Source organism: Oryctolagus cuniculus, chromosome 12 (assembly GCF_964237555.1).
Source record: "Oryctolagus cuniculus chromosome 12, mOryCun1.1, whole genome shotgun sequence".
Taxonomy (NCBI): Eukaryota; Metazoa; Chordata; class Mammalia; order Lagomorpha; family Leporidae; genus Oryctolagus; species Oryctolagus cuniculus.
This window is the reverse complement of record NC_091443.1, coordinates 101633250-101655763: the sequence shown is the minus strand read 5'-3', so window position 1 is coordinate 101655763 and position 22514 is coordinate 101633250. Positions and strand designations below refer to the sequence as shown.

At 52.6% G+C, this 22514-nt stretch overlaps 1 protein-coding gene across 2 annotated transcripts in view; it reads left to right on the top strand.

Annotated features, from left to right (window-relative positions):
* Positions 1–22405, top strand: part of FSD2 (fibronectin type III and SPRY domain containing 2) — a 44335-nt gene extending 21930 nt beyond the window's left edge. For both annotated transcript variants that reach the window (XM_051834240.2, XM_008275296.4), the window contains exons 6-13: positions 954–1075; positions 5832–5987; positions 7735–7869; positions 8724–8874; positions 10511–10644; positions 13406–13538; positions 17472–17648; positions 19408–22405. In XM_051834240.2, coding sequence (XP_051690200.2) covers positions 954–1075; positions 5832–5987; positions 7735–7869; positions 8724–8874; positions 10511–10644; positions 13406–13538; positions 17472–17648; positions 19408–19660 — 1261 coding nt within the window. In that variant the 3' untranslated portion in view covers positions 19661–22405. The remainder of the gene's footprint in view (positions 1–953; positions 1076–5831; positions 5988–7734; positions 7870–8723; positions 8875–10510; positions 10645–13405; positions 13539–17471; positions 17649–19407) is intronic.
* Positions 22406–22514: the final 109 nt, after the last annotated feature.

Genomic DNA, 22514 nt, shown 5'->3' with positions numbered 1-22514 from the left:
TAGGAAGTCTGAATCCTCTGTACACCACAGGGCCCAGCATGGCGTGGGAAGGGGGCCTCCAGGCTAGCTCGTGGGAGATCTTCCAGGAGGTGTGGTTCCGGATCTCACTGGCAGGTGCCCCACGCCACCTTCTGATGGGACCTGCCCCTTTCTCCTCACCCGTAAAGGCACAGGCTAATCCCACCCATCCCGCTGGTGAGCCCCTCGGTCAGTCACTGAAGCAGCTAGCAGAAGGCAGCCAGAGCATGTCCCACTACAGGGAAGGAAGTTCAGCATGTCCCCAGTGAGAGACCCAGGACGAGAATCACCCTAAGGAGGTTAGGCCTCCATTCTTGTTCGTGTGTGCTTAAGAGGGCACACTTGGGGCCTACACTGCGGCACAGTAGGCTAAGCCTCCGCCTGTGGCGCTGGCATCCCATATGGGTGCCAGTTCCTGTCCCAGCTGCTTCTCTTCTGATCCAGCTCTCTCCTAATGGGCTGGGAAAGCAGTGGAAGATGGCCCATGTACCCCTGAACCCACGTGGGAGACCTGGAGGAAGCTCTTGGCTCCTGATTTTGGATCAGCCCAGCTCTTGCCATTGCAGCCACTTGGGAAGTGAACCGGCGGATGGAAGACCTTTTTGTATCTCCCTCTCTAACTCTGCATCTCAGATAAATAAATAAAATCTTAAAAAAAAAAAAAAAAAGAGGGCACTCTTATCTGCTGGCTCACTCCTCACATACCTACAATGGCTGGGACTGGGCAGAGGCCTGAGTGAGGGACTTGAAAACTCAATCCAGGTCTCCCACGTGGATGGCAGGGGCCCAACTACTTGAGCCATCATCTGCTGCCTCCCAGGTCTGCATTAGCAGGGAGCTGGGATTGGGAGCAGAACCAGGCACCCCAATATGGGACGCAGTGTCTTAACTGCTGGGTCAGGCACAAACCCCAACACGTGTGCTTATACCAACAGACTCGGGAAGTTCCTGAAAACAAAAACAGATGTGGAAATCTCTGCACAGCCCGACTTTGAAGAGCAGACCTTGGACTTCTCGGACGTGGAAGAGCTGATGGGCTCCATTAACAGCATTCCAGGTGGGCCTCTCACCCACGCCCACTGCACGCCAGCGCGGATTCCCCGGGGCTTCCGCCTTGTGCTTTTGCATTTTTGTGGTAGGAACGTGCACCACGCGCTCGCTCTCGCGCTCTCTCTCTCTCTCTCTCTCTCTCTCGCTCTCTCTCTCTCTCCATCTTAAAGTGCACACTCTGTCTTGCTAGCTGTGGGGCCGACCTTGTGGGGCGCACCTCCAGGTCCCGGTCTTCTCACCTAACGGAATCCGCAACCACTGAGACCAGCTCCCCAGCTCCTCCCCTCCCCACGTGACCGCTCGGCTCTCTGCCTCTGTGCACTTCTTCTAAGTGGAATCAGGCGGTATTTATTCTTCTGTGATTGGCTTATTGCAGTCAGCATTATACCCTCCAGCCTCATCCGTTTTCATAAATGGTGGGACTTCTTTCTTTTTTAAGGCTGGATAGTACTTTTCACGATAGATAGATCACATTCCCTTTATCCACTCTTCTACTGACAGACACTTAGGTTATCTCCATACTGTGGCTACTGTGAAAAATGCTACAGTGGACGTGGGTGTACAGGTATCTCTTTGTTTTCCATGTTGGCTATATCATTCCACATTCCCGCCAACAGAATACGAGGGTTGCAGTTCTCTGCATCTTCATCAATACTTGTTACTTTTGCTTTTTGATAATAGCTATCCGAGTAGGTGTGGGGTGATATGCCACTCTGCTTTTGAGCTGCCTTTCCTTGATGATTTGTGAGGTTGAGCACTGTTTCATATGCTTACTGGCCATTTGTGTGTCCTCTCTGGAGAAATGGCTATTCTAGCTCTTTGCTCATTTTTAGTTGGGTTGTTTGGATGTTTTGGTTGGCGGTGGTGTTTTGGGGAGTGGATTTTGTTTTTGCTGCTAAGTTGTAGGAGATTCTGATACACTTTGCATATCAGTTTCTTTTCAGTGAAAAGGTTTGAAGATATTTTCTTTAGCTTTATAGTTTTTCTCTTTGTTCTATCGATGGCTTCCTTTGCTTTTTTTTTTTTTTTTTTTTTTTGCTTTTTGCTTTTTGCCTGTGATTTGATGTCACATCCAAGAAATCTTTCCAAGACCAATTTCAAGAATTTTTTTATAGTTGAAAGTCTGACATTTAAATCTATACAGTGTAGTTCATTTCTGTGTATGGTTTAAGATCGGGTCAGATTTCATGCTTTTCATATAGAGATCCAGTTCCCTAATCCCATGTGTCAACAGAGAATATCCTTTCCCATTGAATGTTCTCGACTCCTTTCTCAAGATCAGTTGATTTATGCATGATTCATGAGCCTAAATTTATCAGAAGGAAGGAAATGGTAAAGCCTAGATAAGAAATTAAATTGAGACTTGAAAATAATAGACAAAAAAGACAAAAAAGAGTTGGTTCTTCAAAAAGATAAACAAAACAGACAAACCTTTAGCTAGACTAAGAAAAGAAAGGAGACTCTGATAAAAGTAGAAATGAAAGAGGAGGAGATATTACAACTGGTGTCACAGAAATGCAAAGGCTCCTGAGGCAACACAGTGAACAAACTGGATAACACAGAAGCAATGGATAAACTCCGAGGAACATACAATCTGCGTAGATGGATTCATAAAGAAATTGAAAATACGAGCAGACACTAATGATTAAAGAGATTGGAGCAGTAATAAAAATTCTCACCGAAGAAAAGCCGAGGGCCAGGTGACTTCACTCACGAGTTCTACCAGAACCCAAAGGAATCAAACGCTCCCCAAAAATTGAAGAGAAAAGGACATTCCCAAATTTATTTCATGAGGCCAGCATTATACTGTGATACGAAAGCCACACAAAGACACTATGAGGAACAAAACTTTCAGACCAAATAGATGCAAAATCTTCCAAAAATTATAGCAAATTAAACAATGCATTAAAAGGATTATATACCATGGCCAGGTGGGATTTAACCCTGGGATGCAAGGATGGTTCAATGTATGTGAATCAATAAATGAGACACACCACATTCAACAGAAAGAAGGAGAAAAATCATCAGCAGACGCAGAAAAAGCATCTGATGAAATTCAACACAGCTCAACAACGTGGGTACAAAGGAATGTACTTCAACATAATACAGGCCTTATAAGACAAGCTTTGTGACCCTGGGTGATCTATAAAATCTCGCTGAGTCGGCATCTTCATCTGATGAATGGACACCATAATGCTTCGTGGGGATATGGTAAGAGTTAAATAAATAATGTGTGTACAGCACGTTACATGAGGCCAATCACTTATTGGAGGATAATAATAGAATTCAGCTTTGTTTGCTCACTTTCCCTTTCTCATCAATACTCAACAACATGATGAACGATACTGTATGTATCAATTTAGGTTTTTCCTTGAGCAGATTTTTTTTCAGAAAAATGAAATTATTCTGGGTGTTCTTTTTTGTTAAAACAAAACAAAAAAAAAAAAAAACAGAGAGAGAGATCTTCTATCTGATGATCTTCTCAGATGCACCCAAATGGGCGAGGCTGAACCAGAGCCCGTAACTCCATCCAGGTCCTCCACATGGGTGGTGGGGATCCCCACTCCTTGAGCTATCACCTGCTACTTCCTGAGGTATGCATTAGCAACAAACCGGACTTGGCAGTGGAGCCAGGACTGAAATCCAAGCATGCAGATGTGGTATGCAGGCATCCCAAGTGGTGTCTTAACTTTTGCACCAAACGCCTGCCCCATTCTGTTTTGTGATCTTTTTTTTTTTTTATTCCCCTTAGCTAAACAAGTGTGATGATTATTTTCTGTCACTGTTAAATTCTACATCATTTTAATGGCTATATACCTTAATTTGTTTAACTAATGCTCAATTATTAAATCAAGTGAAATTTCTATGGTTTTTTTTTTTTTTTTTTTTTTGGCCATCATAAACCACACTGTAAGGAACATCTTTAATCACAAGTCGTAAAAGCCATTCTTGGGATCACTGGGTCAAGGGGAGACTTCACTGAGCTCGACGCCCATTGGATGATTCTGTTTCCCTTTTTTTTTTTTTTAATTTTTTTTTTTTTTTGACAGGCAGAGTGGACAGTGAGAGAGACAGACAGACAGAAAGGTCTTCTTTTGCCGTTGGTTCACCCTCCAATGGCTGGCGCACCGCACTGATCCAAAGGCAGGAGCCAGGTACTTCTCCTGGTCTCCCATGGGGTGCAGGGCCCAAGCACTTGGGCCATCCTCCACTGCACTCCCGGGCCACAGCAGAGAGCTGGCCTGGAAGAGGGGCAACCAGGATAGAATCCGGTGCCCCGACCAGGACTAGAACCCGGTGTGCCGGCGCCGCAAGGCGGAGGATTAGCCTAGTGAGCCGCGGCTCCGGCCCTGTTTCCCTTTTAAGGGTGGAGTTGCCCTAATAATACAGTGCCTGTAGAACGGAAGGAAATGCACAGACACCCAAGGCCGTGCTTGAGAAGCGCTGACACTTGTCTTCAGCCTCCCGCGTTCGGGTCCCACGCAGGCCTCTGGTGCCTCCCGAGTCGGGAAAGCTCCCCCAACCATCCCTCCTTGTATTCTCAGCGGCTCAACACTTAGAACAAATGCCTGCGAGGAGCTACACAGGAAGGAGGTTTACTGGGACCCGTGGCTTTGGAGATGCATAGTCCAAGATCAGCTGGGCCACTCATCTGCTATCTGGTGAGGGTGGGACTGGCCAAGGCAGAGCAGGTGTGGAGGGACAATCGCTCGGTGAGCTGGGCAGCAGAGACAAGAGCTGGGCCCTGGTAGCCTTCATAACCTCCTGAGCACTATCTTCCAAAGGCACACCCCATTGACGCGAAGTCATCCCATTGGGTCCGGCTCTTAGACACCACAAATGTATCAAATCTGCACCCTTAATCCACTAACCATTAACTTTGGGGACCAAGCCTTCAACACATGGGCTTGGGGGACACCCAGACTATGATGCAACCCTGAGACTCCTCTTAGGCTGCACTTTGGAGTGGAGCTGCTCTTGACCATACTGACAAGGGCGTCTGTGAGCCCTAGACTTGGTCGTCGGGGAGGGGATGGGCTCTCTGCCTTCCTCCCCTCTGTCACATTCCGGTCTTCCAGGACCTCACCAGAAAGGGGAGGATGGAGTCTTCTAAGTTCAGCGTTCTCTTTCTCGGATCAACTTCAAGCTTTGAAACTAAGGATGCTTTTGAGAGTGCTACCATGGGAGAAGAAATTATGGAGGAAAAATCCCTCTTGTCTTCCTGCTGGGTTGTATGTGAGGTGGTGTGGAGGTGGAGGAGGCAGGAGCAGGGATTGCAGAGAAGAGAAGAATCACCCAAGCAGATGGACTCTGAAGCAGCTGGTTCTGGAAGGCAGAGGTTGACCACCCCACCTCCTCTCACGGTTCACCCACAGTCAGAGCAGGGCCTCCGTGCTGAGGACGCCTTTGTCCCTGTCCACTCCGAGGCTGGGAAGCAGTGCTGGGCTCCCGGCTGTCCTGCCCCTCCAGACGGCATTGAAGCACCAGGGGACCCCCAGACCGGGGGCAGTTGCTTGCAAACTGTATCCAGCCAGAGTGCCCATCACTGTTCCCTGATCCCCAAACTCACTTGGCCAAGCAGGCATGGGTATACCAGTTGTTCTCACAGGCTCACGGTTGAGAAGCTTCGGCTCTGGTCTTTGTCTGCACCGGGCTGCCTTTTGCATTCCTAGAGGCATGGGCGCACCGGGGGAGCCGTGGTCCTGTGCAATCCCCCTCACTCCTCGTTCTTTCTGCTGTTGCTCTTTCTTGCCATCCTCTAGCTCCTTCCGCTCCAGTGATCAATCCCCAGGCCCCCAACTCGGCCACGGGCTCCTCGGTCCGCGTGTGCTGGAGCTTGTACTCCGATGACACCATGGAGAGCTACCAGCTGTCCTACAGGCCAGTAGGGGACGGCTCGCCCGGGAAGGACCAAGCAGGTGAGGCTCCGCCAGGAGCAGGCTGATGCTCTGGAGGCTGGGCCCTGCCTTCCCGGCAGGGGGATGGCTCTGCCAGTGCAGCTTTCGTGACCTGGGGACCATGCAGACGATGGGAGGCAGGCGGCTGAGCATGGCAGAAAGATCTAGAAAGTTGGGGCCTGACTGGGGAGGAGCACGAGGCCAGGTTGGGGCGTCTGGAAGAATCCACAGCCATCAGGTCAGTTGGGCTCAGTTCCTGGCTGCAGTGTGTGCAAGAGGCCGCGGACACGGCTTGGTGAGCTGGGCTGGATTCTAGCTCATCCTGGCGAGTGAGAGTCAGGCTGGCTGTTCTCCCAGCAGCCCCAGGCTGCAGGAGAAACTGGAGGATTCCTTTGCAGAACCCAGGAGGGTGAGGAAGGCTGAAGAGCCCCCCCGACCCATGGGGCATCTGAAGGCGTCGGGAGGTGTCAGGGTGTCACAGGGCCTGTCCCGTGTGCATGGTGCAGGAGTCAGACCATGGGAAGGGGACTTGGGGATGGCCATAGGATGGATGAGCAAACTGAGACCTGGAGAGAAACGAGCTGTCCGTGGGGATGCAGGGTGCGATGGCAGAAGCAGGCAGAATCAGGTGTGCCCAGCTCTCGGCCCAGAGCTCACTCACTGGACCAGGAGAGCAGGACTTTAAGTGACGACAAGAGAGGGCCAGGAGCTCAGAGGAGGGGCAGCCCTTGATGGGCTTTGGCCACACGTGCTAGGGCCGTGATGTGGCCACGTGCGACGCTCTCCTAGGCAGACTGCTGCATCAGAAAGGAACCAACCTCAGCGGGGTACTAGTGTCAAGATTCCAGGGAGTTCGGTCTGGTCTCAGTAGCTTTGGCTACATCACAGGACTTCTCCCTGCCCCCCAGCTTAGTGGCTTAAAATAGCAAACATTTATTATTATTTTTTTAACAAAATATTGATAGATTTATTTGAAAGGCAGAGAGAGAGGAAAGAGAGATCTTCTATCCACCGATCCACTCCCTAAACGGCCACAACAGCTGCGGTTAGGCCAGGTCAAAGCCAGGACTCCATCTGGGTCTCCCACACCGGCGGCAAGCAGTCACGTAGCTGAGCCGTCATCCACTGCCTTCCCAAGCACTTGAGCAGGAAACAGGATCAGAAGTGGAGCAGCTGGGACTCAAACCAGGCGCTCCAGTATGGCACGTGGGCGCCCCCAAGCGGCAGCTTAGCCCGCTGCAGCACAGCGCCCGCCCCAGCTTGCTTAATCCTTGTAATTGTGGGCACCAGAGGCACAGTTCTGGCCTGAGGTCTGGGATGGCCTGGGTGGTGGGGGCCTCTCTGCAGGCGGCGGCACAGCCTCCGGGAGGCTGGCTCAGGCTCTTTCGCATGGGAGTGGGAGCGTTCCTGGCTGCAGGAGACAGGCCCGGGCAGCAGCACTTTGCAGGCCTCTAAGGCTTGTGTCCTGGTTGCTGTTGGCTGGCACTAATCACGCAGCGAAGCCCAGCTTCAAGGGAGAGTGAGAAGGAGGGGCGCCATCCTCATGAGGATCAGCCAGGCCTCGCTGCAGAGGGCACGCGTGTGGGGGTGGGGGGACCTTCAGCCGGTTCTGTAACCTGCCACCGTGGGATCCCACGCAATGTATTTGGAGCCACTTGTTCAATTTTTAGAGTTGACTTTTTAAAAATAAATAATTACTTATTATTATAATAACAGATTCTAGGCAGTCCATGGAATTTAATTCTGGTCTCTGTGTCCCCCTGCCCAGAGTTTACAGTGACTGTCAAGGAAACATACTGCTCAGTGAAGAACCTTATGCCCAACACCCAGTACGAATTCTGGGTCACAGCTCAGAACAGGGCTGGCTCGAGCCCCTCCAGCGAGCGTGCTGTGTACATGACAGGTAACGTGGCCACTTGTGTTCTGTCGCAGACTCTGCTTGCAAAGGGACACAGCAGACACGGGCAGCTAAGTGTGGCGAGGCTCTTGGTTTCATTTCCTTATTTTTTTTAAAATGTTGATTTGTTTCTTTGAAAGGTAGAGTTAGAGAGAGAGAGAGAGAGAAAGAGAGAGAGAGAGAGAGGTTATCTTCCATCTGCTGGTTCACTCTCTCAGTGGCTACAACAGCCAGGGCTGGACCAGCTGAGGCCAGGAGCCTGGAACTCCATCCAGCTATCCCACATGGGTGCAGGGGCCCAAGCACTTGAACCATCTTCCACTGCTTCTCCAGGTACATTAGCAGAGAGCTGGATCAGAAGTGGAGCAGCCGGGATTCGAACCGGTGCCCATATGGGATGCTGGCACTGTAGGCCGGGGCTTTAACCCAGTATGCCACAGCACTGGTCCCTTAAAATTTTTTTTAAAAATTCATTTGTTTAAGAGATAGAGAAACAGAGCGAGATCCCCTCTACTGGTTCACTCCCCAGTTGCCCACCATGGCAGGGGCCAGGAGCTGGGAGCTCAGGCCAGGTCATCCTATGTGGGTGGCAAGGACCCAAGGACTTGAGCCACCACCTGCTGCCTCCCAGGGTCAGCGTTAGCAGGAAGGGGTCAGGAGCCGGAGCCAGGAGTTGAACCCGAGCACCGTGCTGTGGGCCGTGGGCACCTTGGCTGCTGGGAGCACCCACTTCCCTGGTGCTCTGGGTTGCACTGAGCCTCCCCGTGGCAAGCAAGGCGGGGTTGCGATGTTTGTCCTTTGAACAAAATGCCTGGAAACGAGCCCAGCCACTGTCCTCTCTCCCTTCTTCCTGCGGGCAGCCCCTTCTCCCCCCATCATAAAAAGCAAAGAGATACGGAGCTGCGAAGAGGCTGCGCTCATCTGCTGGGAGTCCGGGAGCCTGAACCCCGTGGACTCGTACACAGTGGAGCTGACCCAGGCGGAGGCGCCGCAAGCCTGGGGCGTCACAGAGTGAGTCGCGAGGGCCGTCTTCAGGCAGCTTGGGGCAGTGGTTGGGGTCCCGGGAGGGTCGCGATGTGTGACACGCAGGGGTCCTCATTTCAGTGCTTCGCTTTCGTGCAAAGGAGCTGGTGTGCCGTCATCAGCGGTGAATGATAGCGGCCAGGAAGTGAACAGTCGGTTAAACCTCATGCTTGCCTTTTTTCTTTCTTTCTTTCTTTTTTTTTTTTTTTAAGAACCCAACTGAGGTTTCTCATTCATTTGTTCAGGTGGTGCAAGGTCGTGTGTGGAGCCCAGAGGAACTAACAAAGCTGACAGCCGGGGTGGGGGTGGGGGTGGGGGATAGGCAAAAACAAGAAAAGCAGCCAGTGCCAGGGAGGAAAAGGAAACGCGATGAGCTGGAGAGGGCGGTGGAGGCGGGGACCTCCTTGGGTACAGGAGGATGCATGAGCTGAGACCCGGGTGACGGCAGGGACTCAGCTCCTCGTGCCACAGGGCCTTTGGACATGCTTCCCGCCCCCCTCCCCTTTTTAAAAGATATTTATTTGAGAGGCAGAGTTACACAGAGAGAAGGAGAAGTCTCCCATCCGCTGGTTCACTTCCCAAATGGCCACAACATCTGGAGCTGGGCAGATCCAAAGCCAGGAGCCAGGAGCGTTTTCCAGGTCTCTCACGTGGTTGGCAGGGGCTCAGGTACTTGGGCCATCTTCTGCTGCTTTCCCAGGCCACAAGCAGAGAGCTAGATGGAAGAGGAGCATCCCGGACTCGAACCGGGGTCCATATGGGATGCCAGTGCCACAGGCAGAGGCTTTACCTGCTGTGCCACAGCGCCGGCCCCCAGGCTTCCCCTTTTAAGTAGGACACTCCTCATCCCCAGGCATTCTTCAGAGCTCAGCTCAAAAGCCCTCGGCACCCTGTCGTGCCCTCCGCGTCCCCTCCATGTCAGTAACCGTGGTCCACTCCTGCAGGTGACTGAGGCTTGCCTCCCTTCCCACGGAGGCCGTAAGGGCAAGGGGACAGTGTTTGGCCCTCCCCAGGCCTGCTTATTACGGTGCCGGCACCTAGCACGCTTCGTTAACAGCTGTGGAATGAGTAAGCAGAAGCGCTCCTCGGACCCAGCACTGCGGCCTCCAAGATCCCCCGTGTGGGCCAGGGCGTCACCTCTGTAGATGGGCATCACCCTGAAGGCTCCTCTCGCTCGCTGGACCGAAACGGGGTCGGCAAAGGCAGGACTGCAGATGGCGGCCATCGCACACTTGTGTCTCTGGACAGCGCGATCTCAACAAGGGTTCTCAGATACACTCAGAACCTTCCAGGGGTGCTGGGAGCAGTGCTGCCAGCCCCATCCTTGCAGAGGTCCTCACTGCCCCCCCCCCCCCACAGACTTGCTGCTGGCGTCTCCCGTGTGCAGCACTCCCGATGTGGCACTGGAAGATGCCAAGGTGCTGGGGGGGGGGGGATCCAGGGCAGGGGCTCAGAAGGGAGACCGTCAGGCACACAGGAGTACCGGTGGAGCCAAGTGGGGGGGCGCCGAGGGGGGCTGACGCCCGGCTCTGCTGCAGATGACAGGCCCAGTTTGGAAGGGGGTGTGTGGTGCTTGGGCTGGCTGGCGCACCCCTGCTGACCGTGGCTCTGCTTGCTTGCCCAGGTCCATCGTGGGCATCCCTACCTGCGAGGCCCTGGTGCAGCTGCAACCCAGGCAGAACTACACGATCTACGTGCGCGCCCTCAACGTCGGGGGCCCCAGCGCGAGGAGCGAGCCGGCTACGGTCCACACCACAGGTCTGTGTCCTGGGCCACACCCTCCCCAAGTGGCTCCTGGAAGTAACTGGAGTAACTGAATAAACGTGCATAGATCCGAACACATGGCGAGGCGCCCAGACGGGACTCGGGGTGACCAAATCCCCGTGGTCCCATTTCACAGATGGGGAGACTGAAGGCCGAGTCACATAGCAGACGCTGGGACTCCAGGATTTGCCCCGTGCCCCTCAGGTGGCCCACACATCTCCCACCTCCCACAGGCTGCGAGTGGCCCTTGGGTCAGGGTCTTGTGAAATTCCCAGGAACAGCCATTGGCCTTGGTCACCTCTCTGCCGCTGCCATGAGCCCAGGCGTCCCTCCTCCCGCAAGCCCAGCTTCGAGCTGCGGCCCAGCCTCCTCCCGGCCCTTCCTCCTCCTATTTGCCATCATTCCTCGTGCCCAAGGCGTGGGTTAGCAGAACCACCACCAGCAGCCTCCTGCTCGCCTTCTGTCCCAGCACCGCCATGGCTCCCCGAGGCCAGACAGCTCTTCCCACACCTCACGGAGCAAAGCCGGCTGCGGGTGTGACCAGCAGGTGAACAGTGGAGCAGGGAGCCCTTCCCTTACCTGGGACCTGGCACTGAGACCCAGTGTTGTCCTGTCCCCACTTCCCACGCCAGCAGGTGAGGTGTGTGATCAGGCCCCATTTACACTCCCTGCCACAGATGGGAGAAACGAGGGAAGTGGCCGCCCGTGGTCCCACTGCTGGCAAGGTTTTCACCAGGGTTAGGCCTCAGGCTATCTGGTGTGGGGCTGACCTTCAGGTGTTAGGCCCTTCTTTGTTCCTGTGCTGACTCAGCAGCTTAGAAACAGGGGGTCCTGGGGCCGGCACGGTAGAAAAAGCCTCCGCCTGCAGCACTGGCATCCCATATGAGCCCCAGTGTGTCCTGGCTGCTCCACTTCCAATCCAGTTCCCTGCTAATGTGCCTGGGAACGCAGTGGAAGATGGCCCAAGTGCTTGGGCCCCCGTAGCCATGTGGGAGACCTGGAAGAAGCTCCTGGCTTTGGCCTGGCCCAGCCCTGGCCATTGCAGCCAATTGGGGAGTGAACCAGCAGATGAAAGCGCGTGCTCTCTCTCTCTCTCTCTTTCCTTCTTTTTATGTATCTGCCTTTCAAGTAAATAAATAAATCTTTAAAAAAGATTTTTTTTAAAGATTTATTTCAAAGAGTTACACAGAGAGAGAGGAGAAGCAGAGAGAAAGAGGGGGGGGGGTCTTCCATCTGCTGGTTCACTCCCCAGTTGGCTGCAATGGCCGGAGCTGCACTGATCTGAAGCCAGGAGCCAGGAGCTTCTTCCAGGTCTCCCACGTGGGTGCAGGGGCCCAGGGACTTGGACCATCTTCTACTGCTTTTCCCAAGCACTTGGACCATCTTCCACTGCTTCTCCAGGCACATTAGCAGAGAGCTGGTTCAGAAGTGGAGCATCCGGGTCTCGAACCAGCACCCATACAGGATGCTGGCACTGCATGTGGCAGCTTTACTCACTACACCACAGTGCTGGCCCCATAAATAAATCTTTTAAATATATAGAAACGTCGAATCCAGCTGTTTCGATAAAGGAGAGCACAGCGCAGAAGGAACAGCAGCTCCCAGTCACTTGTCTCTGAAATCATTTGCTCAAGTAATTTTTTAAAAGAGCGTCTTTGTGAAACACTGAAATGAATATGAATCAGCAAAAAACGGACACTCAGCCAGGATCCTTGTTTGGGATGAGAGGGCAGGCAGTAGGCCAGGGTCCTGCATGACGTGGGTGCCCCATCAGACGATTTTCTGGCAGCTTCAGATGGGGAAAATAATTGTGACACTGATGCTTGTACTGTTTTTAATTTTTACTGATGGCTTTTTATGTTACTCGAAAGGCAGAGTGACAGAGAGAGAGAGAGGGAGAGAGAGAGACATCTTCTATCTGTTGATTCACTCCCCAAATGGCAGCAATGGCTAGAGCTGGGCCAGGACAAAGCCAGGATCCGGAAGCTTCTTCTGGGTCTCCCACGTGGGTGCAGGGCCCAGGCACTTGGACCATCTTCTGCTGCCTTCCCAGGGAATTAGCAGGAAGCTGGACTGGAAGTGGAGCAGCCAGGATTCAAACCGGTGCCCATATGGGATACCAGGGTCACAGACAGCGGCCTCACCGGCACTGCTGCAACACTGGCTCCATGGGTTATCTTTTACCTAAAACTAAATCATCTTTATCAGGTCTCTTCATACCACTTGTTAATAGGATTTGTTGCAGCACAATTTGGGGAAGACCTTAAGCTCCTTCCTTCTCCCCCTCTGCCCTAACCACAGGTTCAATGTTGCACTTTGCTAACCTCTGTCAAACAGATGGTTAGGAATCCCCTCGAGCTCAGTTTCCCTTGACCTACCCTGGCCCACCTGCATACGCAGCCTGGAACCTGAACACGCGGCCTCTGGCATCTGAGGCGCTTGGGCTTCACGTCTGAGTCCCGTCATTTACCAGCTGATTCCCTGACCAGCTGTGCCTGTTTGCTCAAATACAAGATGGGAGCAGCGCCATCTGTTTCTGAGAGCAAGTGTGAGGCCTGAAGGAGACTCGGACACTGCTCGGCCCAGTGCTGGGCACACAACTGCCCAGTGTGTAGCAAGTGCACCTTGTTCATAGGACGCTCATTACCCTACGAGCCCAGGCTCAGCTGTGTCCTAGTGACGCCGGGGCACCTGTGTGGAGCAGCAGGGACATGACTGCAGGGGAGGGGGCCTCCCATGTGTCCCTTCCCCACAGGAAGCTACTTCCACCTGAACAAGGACACCTGCCACCCCTGGCTGACCATTTCTGAAGACGGTTTTACAGTCATGCGAAGCGAAAGGAAAACCCCCATGAGGGAGCCACTGGCCAGCAACACTCGGTTTACCAGGTACTTTGTTTTGTTCTTGTTCTAAAGATCTAGTTTAGAGGCTGGTGTCGTGGTGTAGCAGGTTAAGCCGCAGCCTACATCGCCAGCATCCTCTGTGGGCACCGGTTTAAGTCCTGGCTGCTCCCTACTAATGCACTTGGGAAAAGCAGTGGAAGATGGCCCAACTGCTGGGGCCCCTGCACCCACAAGGGAGACCCAGTGGCGGTCTGGGCTCATGGCTTTGGCCTGGCCCAGCCATGGCCATTGCAGCCATTTGGGGAGTGAACCAATGGATAAAAGATCTCTCTCTCTCTCTGCCTTTCAAATAAAAATGGAATAAATATTTTTAAAAATATATTTATTTATTTGAAAAGCAGGGGGAACAAGACAAAGTGAGAGACAGAGAGAGAGCTTCCTCCATCTGTTGAAATGGCCTCAATGGCCAGGGCTGGGCCAGGCTGAAGCCAGGCGCCAGGTGCCAGGAAATCCATCCACGTCTCCCAAGCACTTGGGCCTCCTTCCATGGCTTTCCCAGGCACATTAGCAGGTAGCTGGACTGGAAGTAGAGCAGCCAGGACTTGAACAGCACTCCCATGGGATGCCAGCATCACTGTGGCAGCTTAATCTGCTGTGCCAGTGCTGGTCCCTTACCAGGTACTTTACTGTCACTCGCTCAGTCTGCAAACCTCCCTCATTTACACTGGTGTTTGGGTAAAATCGGATTATGGCAAACAGAGGCAGCAGAGAAGTGGAGAGAAATCCTGAGAGTGAGGAGGAAGGGGCCTGGTGGACAGGGGAGCCAGAGGGCACAGGCAGAAGAGGCCCTTCACAGTCCCCAAGGAGGGTAGGCAAGAGATGGTAGAGCCCTGGGGTCAGCCTGCCAGGTGGTGGAAAAATAGAACAAGGTCCCAGGTCTCCCACACTGAGCCCAGGGCTCTTTCTCCAACTCCTGACGACAGCCTGGCCATGAGTGAACCTGTCCCACAGGTGCGGGAAAACCAGCCGTGCTCTCCCGTGTGTGAACTGAGAGGGGCCGCCCAAGGCACCGGCCTGTCTAGCTGCTGTTAGAGCTTGGGTCTCCATAGAAGTGGACACAATTCACCTACTCCTTCTTGCAAAGATGTAGAAAAGACTTAACATAAAGGACAAATATACAATCCTGAACTAGAAAAATCAAGGCAATGGAAGGAAAAGAACACACTCAGGTTGACTTCAAAGGCTAATCCAGTTTGCAAGATTAAACTTGTTTTTAAAGATCTATTTATCTGAAAGGCAGAGTCAGAGAAAGAGAAAGAGACAGATTTCCATCCAATCCTTCAATTCACAAACAGCCACAACAGTCAGGGCTGAGTCAGGCCCAAACCAGGAGCCTAGAACTCTATCCAGGTCTCCCAGGTGGATGCAGGGGCCCAAACACTTGGCCCGTCTCCTGCTGCTTTCCCAGGTGCATTAGCAGGGAGAGCTGGATCGTTAGTAGTGCAGCAGGGACTGGAACCAGCAGCCATATGGGATGACAGGATCATAGGTGACAGCTTAACTCATTGTACCACAATGCCAGCCCCCAGGATTCAACTTTATTTTTTATTTATCTATTTGAAAGAGTCACACATAGAAGGAGACACAGAAAGAGAGGTCTTCCATCTGCTGGTTCACTCCCCAGTTGGCCACAACAGCCGGAGCTGTGCCAATCCGATCCTAAGTCAGGAGCCAGGAGCCTCCTCCGGGTCTCCCACGTGGGGGCAGGGGCCCAACAACTAAGGCCGTCTTCCACTGCTTCCCCAGGCCACAGCAGAGAGCTGGATCAGAAGTGGAGCAATCATGACTTGAACCGGCGCCCATATGGGATGCCGGCACCACAGGCAGCAGCTTTACCCGCTACGCCACAGTACCCGTCCCCAGGATTCAACTTTAAACGTGGCCTCTCAACTTCCTGGTAGCCAGGGCAAAAAAAAGTTCTTAATGGGTTGATTTTACAGGTGGAAGCATCTTCTTCTAAGGTAGGAAACGAGCTCTCTTCTGAGAGCTGGCAGGGCCATGGATGGAAAACAGCATCGGTGTCCATCCTGGGTCCTGGCTGGCCCTTCCTCTGGCCTTGTTACTGCAATGAGTTAGTATCCAGTACACCAAGGCGCTGGTGTGAAACTGCAGGGCACAGCGGAAATCAATCTCACCCTTTCCCCCTCTGCCCATTCAGCCCAGGACTTGGGGTGTGGAGCAAAGCTGGAAGCAAAACAAAGGTCTTAGAGCCGAATGCCACCCATCTTCGAAGCCAGCCCTTTCTCCCGTGGGCACTGTCTCAGGCCCCACTGCCCGCCCCTCACCACCTGTCAGCCTGTGCATCCAACATCACGCCACCCTCTTTCTGCGGGTGGGGGTGTCCTCAGCCCTGCCAGGATGCCCTCTTGGACAGGGTCCCCTCAGAAGCAACACAGAGGTGGCATCCTGCGCTGGGCTCCAGCCCCACAGGGCCTGCAGAAATCGGTGCCCTTCACCAGGTCACGGACGTTGCGCTTCTGTCACGGGAATCACAAGAAAGCTCTCTGGGCAGACACAGCCTCAAGCACCGTCACCTTCACCCGGTTGCTGATGCCCTGGAAGTTACAAAACCGACGTGTGGCCCCCTCCTTTGCGAGTTCTGCCCACGTGGTCCCACGCCTCCCCCAGCCTTGTGGTCGTGGCTTTCTGGGGTCCAGTGAAGCACAGCTAGTTCCACTTTAACATTCTGTCCCCCATAGCTCTGTTGCCAAACACTGTGTGATGTGCTGTGGGTAGAGGGGATGGAGACCAATCTCTGCCCACACAGATGAGGAGTTAGCTAACATATAGCTGCCCCGCCCCCAATCTTGTGTATGCATGCAGAACTTGGAGTTTTTTTTCTTTTTTTCTTTTTTTAAGATCTATTTATTTATTTGAGAGGCAGAGTCAGAGAGAGAGAGAGAGAGGTTTTCCATCCATTTGTTCATGCCGCAATGGCTGGAGCTGGGCCTGATCTGAAGCCAGGAGCTTCTTCCAGGTCTCCCAGGTGGTTGCAGGGGGCCAAGCACCTGGTCCATCTTCCGCTGCTTTCCCAGGCCATTAGCAGAAAGCTGGATCAGAAAAGGAGCAGCTGGGATACAAACCAGTGCCCGTATGGGATGCCGGCACCGCAGGCGAAGGCTTAGCCTACTATGCTATAGTGCTGGCCCTAGAACTTGGGTGTTTTGAGAGCAAAGAAAAAGTTTTAATGGCAGCTGAACAGATCTTCCTAGGGATGTTGGGAGCCATGTAGTCTGGCTGTTGAAGGAGCTTCCGAAGGAGGCAGAGCATTCACCATGGAGAGGCCCACGTGATCCGATTCCCAATGAAGACCGTTCTCTGTTGGGCACACTGCTGTTAGAGAACAAACAGAACTCCACCTTCGTCAGTATAGCAGTGGTCGCCGTGGGAGTCTGGAGGTAGATGTGGGTGATCTGTGAGGAATCTGCTGTCTTGCTCTTCTTGGGCTGACCTCTGAATTCTCACCTTCCACCTGGAGTCATCCTCAATGCAGGGCTTTCCTCCAGACCCTCCATGTTGGTTCTGTACCAAAGCAAGGAAGGGCTGGCCAGTCTGTGAACCTTAAGCCCGTGGTTCCCTTGACTCTGCCGCCTTATGTGAGTTTCCAGTCCTCCCCCGCCCCCCACCTTTCTAAAGAACAAGGGGCTGGCGTTGTGGCACAGCCAGTAAAGCTGCCAGCTGTGATGCTGACATCCCTTGTGGGTGCTGGTGTGAGCTCATTAGCTCCTTCCTAATGCCCTGGGAAGAGCAGTGGAGGATGGCCCAAGTGTTTGGGCCCCTGCGCCCACATGGGAGACCTGGAAGAAGCTCCTGGATCCTGGCTTTGAGCAGCCAGGACTCGAACTGGTGCCCATATGGGATGCTGGCGCTGCAGGCTGGGCTTTAACCTGCTGCACGTGCGTCCCCTTCTACACCCAGGTGCGTTGCTGTCCTGGGAAACCTGATTCCAGTCCGAGGACGCCACTACTGGGAGGTGGAGGTGGATGAGTGCCTGGACTACACCATCGGCGTGGCCTTTGAAGAGGTGCCTAGACACGAGGACCTGGGCGCCAACCGCCTCTCCTGGTGCCTGAGGCACACATTCGCCTCATCAAGGTAAAGGCAAACCCGGATGCCCAAGATTAACATTCGCTTTCCAAAGACGAGCCAAGAGGGTTTTCACCAGCAGTGATCAAGGACGCACCCATTATGCTTTAGGAAATACTCGATGTTTCAGGAGTCGACGCCAGCCACTTTTAAGTCCAAGTGAGAAGAAAAAGCACAGCTGTGCTTTTGACATAAAAATGCAATCACAGGGGGCTTGTCCTACACCCTTCCTTGCATTTTCTTGTTGACTTCTCATAGTGGTCACCCCACTTCTCAGGGCAGTTGATAACCCACCCACACGGTTTCAGAGCCCAGACTCGGACCAGGCGCCCGGCTGAGGAGACAGAATTCCTAACCACCAAGCACTGGTTTCCCAGCGTGCTCAGCTGCAGTCTGTGAAGTAGATACTTTATTGGAAGCCTCAATTCTCTTAAGTAAAGACGGGCAAGAAGCTTGGAAGTTATGGCTAGTTCTGGTTTGCACTCGGGGCTGAGCACCGTCTTTATGCATGAAAACAGTTCTAGGCTGGGGGCAAGAAACCTCACGGACCCAGGCCAGTGGACGACATGTTCACACTCAGCAGGCCGCGGCGCCAGCCTTCAGTACCAGCACACAGACCCACACTGGTTTCCTAGCAGCCCTTGTAAACAGGTCTCCTGGGCTTGGGAAATCCTATGAATGCTCATCCAGTGTTCCTGCCCCGATCCTTCATCATGCTTATTGAAACATTATTTGCCATGCCCAAGTAAAAGTGGGAAGATCAACCCCCACCCCTCACCGAAAGGTTTATACCGTAAGGGACTCTACTAAATGTCACCATGGTTTGGGGATGCAAGAATTACTATGTGCAGAGCCAGATCCCTTATTTAGGGATTCTGCTTGAGACGAACCAGCAGGAACAGGGGACAGAGTAAAACCCAGGCAGCGTAAAGGAAGCGTAGCTTTATGTGTCTGGTGAGAAGAGAATCAGAAGACAGAGGAGGGCAGAAACATGAGACCAACGAACGACAGGAGGAGGGCAAGAGCAGGAGCTTGGGCCAAGTGCCGTGCAGTGCTCTCGGGAAGACGCAGCGGGGAGACGGCGAGTTACGAGGGGAGACTGCGGGGAAGGTGTCCTGGGACGGGTCTCCCGGCTGACTGTAGTGTCTAGTTTAGTATTAGATTCTATTGATGGCGAGAGGGAAGGACTCACTAAGGGGAAGACAGGGGAGCTGGGAAGGAGGCAGGCTGCCTTGCTCTCAAACACTCTGATCCCATTCCAGGGTTCACCCCAGGAGCGTGAGCCAGCACGCTGGCACCACAGCTCTTCAGATGCATGCAGGCAGCAGGGTTAGGGACTTGCAGGGACTGGCTTTGGCTTCGGCCGTTGTTCAAAGCAAACAGGATACGGAGCATGGCTGAAGGGTGCTGGTGCCCATCACGGAGCTGTACACTGACGGTGGCAAGCCCACTGGATGGCTGCCCTGTTGGACGGTTTAAGAACCGGCTGCCCTAGAGCACTAGACCTAGACCCACGCTAGCACATGAGGTCACAGCAGCTCCGTTTCCAACAACCTCATCACAGAACACTCACACCTCTGAGCCCCCAGACCCGATTTTAAAGACCTCCTCCAACACTGATTCCAAGGTGCTGTGGGTTCACGATGCAGTGTGTAAGTCTGCTAAGAGGCTGCTCAGTAACAGGGTGGGGAAATGTGGTTTCTTGGGGCAAATTTTCGATGGCCCCCCTATAGACTTTCTGAAGAGTTGTCCCCCTGGTATTTTTCAGGCACAAGTATGAATTTCTGCACAACAAGACAAGCCCAGATACGAGAATAACAGTTCCCCCGAGGAGGATCGGCGTGCTGCTGGACTACGCAAACTCCAGGCTGTCGTTCTTCAACGTGGACATTTCTCAGCACCTACACTCGTTCAGCTGTGAGCTTCACCGACTCGTGCATCCTTGCTTCTCTCTGGAGAAGCCGGGGTGCCTGAAGATCCGTAATGGCATCCCAATGCCGAAGCACGTCACGTTCTACTAGCCCTCTGAATCCAGCTCCCTGTCTGACCTCTGGGCCTGCTCCTCTCCAGCCCTCATTCCTCAGCTGGCTGAACGTGCCATTTGAGTGCCCTGTGCCCACCACACTTTGTAGCTCATGCTGTCACCGGCAGCCTGGCATGCCGGCGCTCAGTTTACCTGAGCTGGGGTCCAGTCCTGAGTGCTGCCCCCGGGTGACTCCAGGGTGCCCATCAGCAGGCCCGGCTGTAGGAGGGCTCAGGCTAACTGAACTCAAACACCTTTCAAGCTATCACACTGTGTCTGTTCGTGTACATGCAAGGTCTTGGGGGAGGGGAAGCCCTAATGGCTTAGTGAGCCAAGCACTTGGGCAGGCAACAGGCTGTCCACAGACAACAGGGACACCACGTGCCCTGCGCCTTTCCCTTGGCAGGACTTGGTGAGGTTCCTCCCATGTGTTCTTAGTGATGGCCTGTTCCTCTCCTTCAGAGTACGCACGACCCTACATGCTGAAATTACCTCTACAACGCCTTACTCCATCTGGTGTCGCTCTTGTTCACCACGTAGTCCCCAGGGGCTGACGTAACGGGCACGCCCAGTACCTGGTGAGCACATCTTCGCCATCTGCCAGGGCTCTGCAGTCTCTTCTCGTCCTCCAGGTGAGGGACGGCAGGGCTCTTTCAGAGCGACAGGAAAGGGCTGTGCGCAGGGCAAGGAGGCAGCTGGAGGGCGGAGGCAGCTGCGGCTTGACGGCAAGACTTGGGACAACCGCACACTCCCTACTACAACCTACAGCCTACATGTAAACGCGGTGACAGGTGGAGGTAAGAGAACTTAGCTGCAGCCGATTCCAGGAACTGTCCTGCAGTGTAGACAATACCTGGGTTTGATTCCTACTTCGGAAGCTATTTTGCCTTATGACCTTGGAAGAGCCACCTCTTCTTCCAGAGCTTCTGTTTCCCCTTAAACCAGGAGAAAAATACTACTTGTCTCACCAACTGGGAGGCTTACTGACAAACAAGACAGTGCCTAACAATATAAAGCGTATGGCAAACATGCAACAGTTCTTTAGTTCTTTAGGGGAAAGCACCAGTCCACCAAAGGGTGAAGCTGAACGGGGTGGCCTGCAGGCGCTGCCCATGGCGTGCCGTCAGTTCCGTGCCTGGCTCCATCAGCTACCTTCCTGCTTCTCCCGTCCAAGTTGCCAGCTGCCATTTAAGCTCTGCACACACAGCATTTTCAAAGCTTCTAAGTCAAGCTGCAATTATCAGACCATCGGCAACAAGCCCCGTGGATACCTCACTTACACACAGGCATGCCCTCATGTCACCATTCAAGGTTTTATGTTAACGAAACTTTCACCAGAGCAGTAAGGCCAAAAATAAATAAAGGATATCCAAATAGAAAAGCAGGAGGTCAAATTATCCCTGTTTGCAGATGACATAACTTTAAATCTAGAAAAAACCTAAACACTGCACCAAAAACTGTTCAAACTGACAAATGAAATTAGCAACCTTGTAGACTATAAAATCAACATGTAACAATAAGTAATATTTTTATACACCAAAAACTGCTGTAGAAGAAATAAAAAGCAAGCAGTCCTATTGACGACAGCTACCTCCCACCTGAAACACCAAGGACTACTTTAATTAAGGAAGTGAATGATCTCGACAGTGAAAATTACAAACACTGATGAAAGAAACTGCAGACAACACCACAAAATGGGAACTACTCCCAGAGCAAAGGCAGACAGACAAATGGGAAAACGAAAAAGCTTCTGCCCAGCATAGGAAACAATCAACAGAGTGAAGAGACAACAGAATGAGAAAATACTGCAACCTACTCATCCAACAAGGGATTAATTCACAGAATATATAATCAACAGAAAAAAAATCCAAGTAAAAACATGGGGGAATGACCTGAACAGACATTTCTCAAGATATACAAAAGGCCAAAAAGCATGATGAGAAAAGCTCAACATCACTAACCACTGGGGAGATGCAAATCCAAACCACAATGAGCTAACCCCTCAGGGCAGTCAGGACAGCTTTTATAAAATACTCGTAACTAACAGTGAGGACGCAGAGACCAGCAGTGTGTGCGAGTCCTCAGAAAACCAGAGACAGGATTACCATGTGACCCATCAATCCTGCTACTGAGCACACACCCAAAAGAAATGAAATCCGAATGTCAGAGACATCTGCACTCACGTCTGTTGCAGCGCTATTCATGTTAGCAGGATACGGAATTAACCTAGACATCCATCAATGGGCGAAGGGATAAAGAAACGGTCTATTTATTATTACTCAGCCACTAACAAAGAGAGAAACTCTGTCATCTGCAGCAACTCGGGTGAAACTGAAGGACAACGTATCAGTAACACAAGCCAAGCACAGCAAAATATATCACGTGTTAGTCACTTACACTGTCTCAAAGTAGAGAATGTTAGTTAGATGGCTTGGGGAATGGGGAGGGATACTGCAGGGCAGAGGGAGGGATGGACAGAGGATGTTAAGGACTGCAGGGGTGCAGGTGAGTGAACCAAAAAAACTCAGATGTTCTACAGCACAGTAGGATAACTGTGGTTAACAAGAACTAACTCAAAGACAGAATTCTGAATGTCCCTAACACAAAGAAATGAGAATTGTCTGAAGGGATGGGAATGCCAGTGACCCTGATCACTGTATACGTGTACTGAAATGCCACACTGTTCCCCGTAAACACGAACAATCACTCTGCATCAATTAAAGATGGATATTTAAAAACAAAATTTTCTTGTTTTTCCAGCACACTCAATCGGACACACCAAAACACCTCTCTTGACTCACCCTGACAACCTAGTAGATCCCCCTCCCCACACACACAGGCCTGCCTGGCCA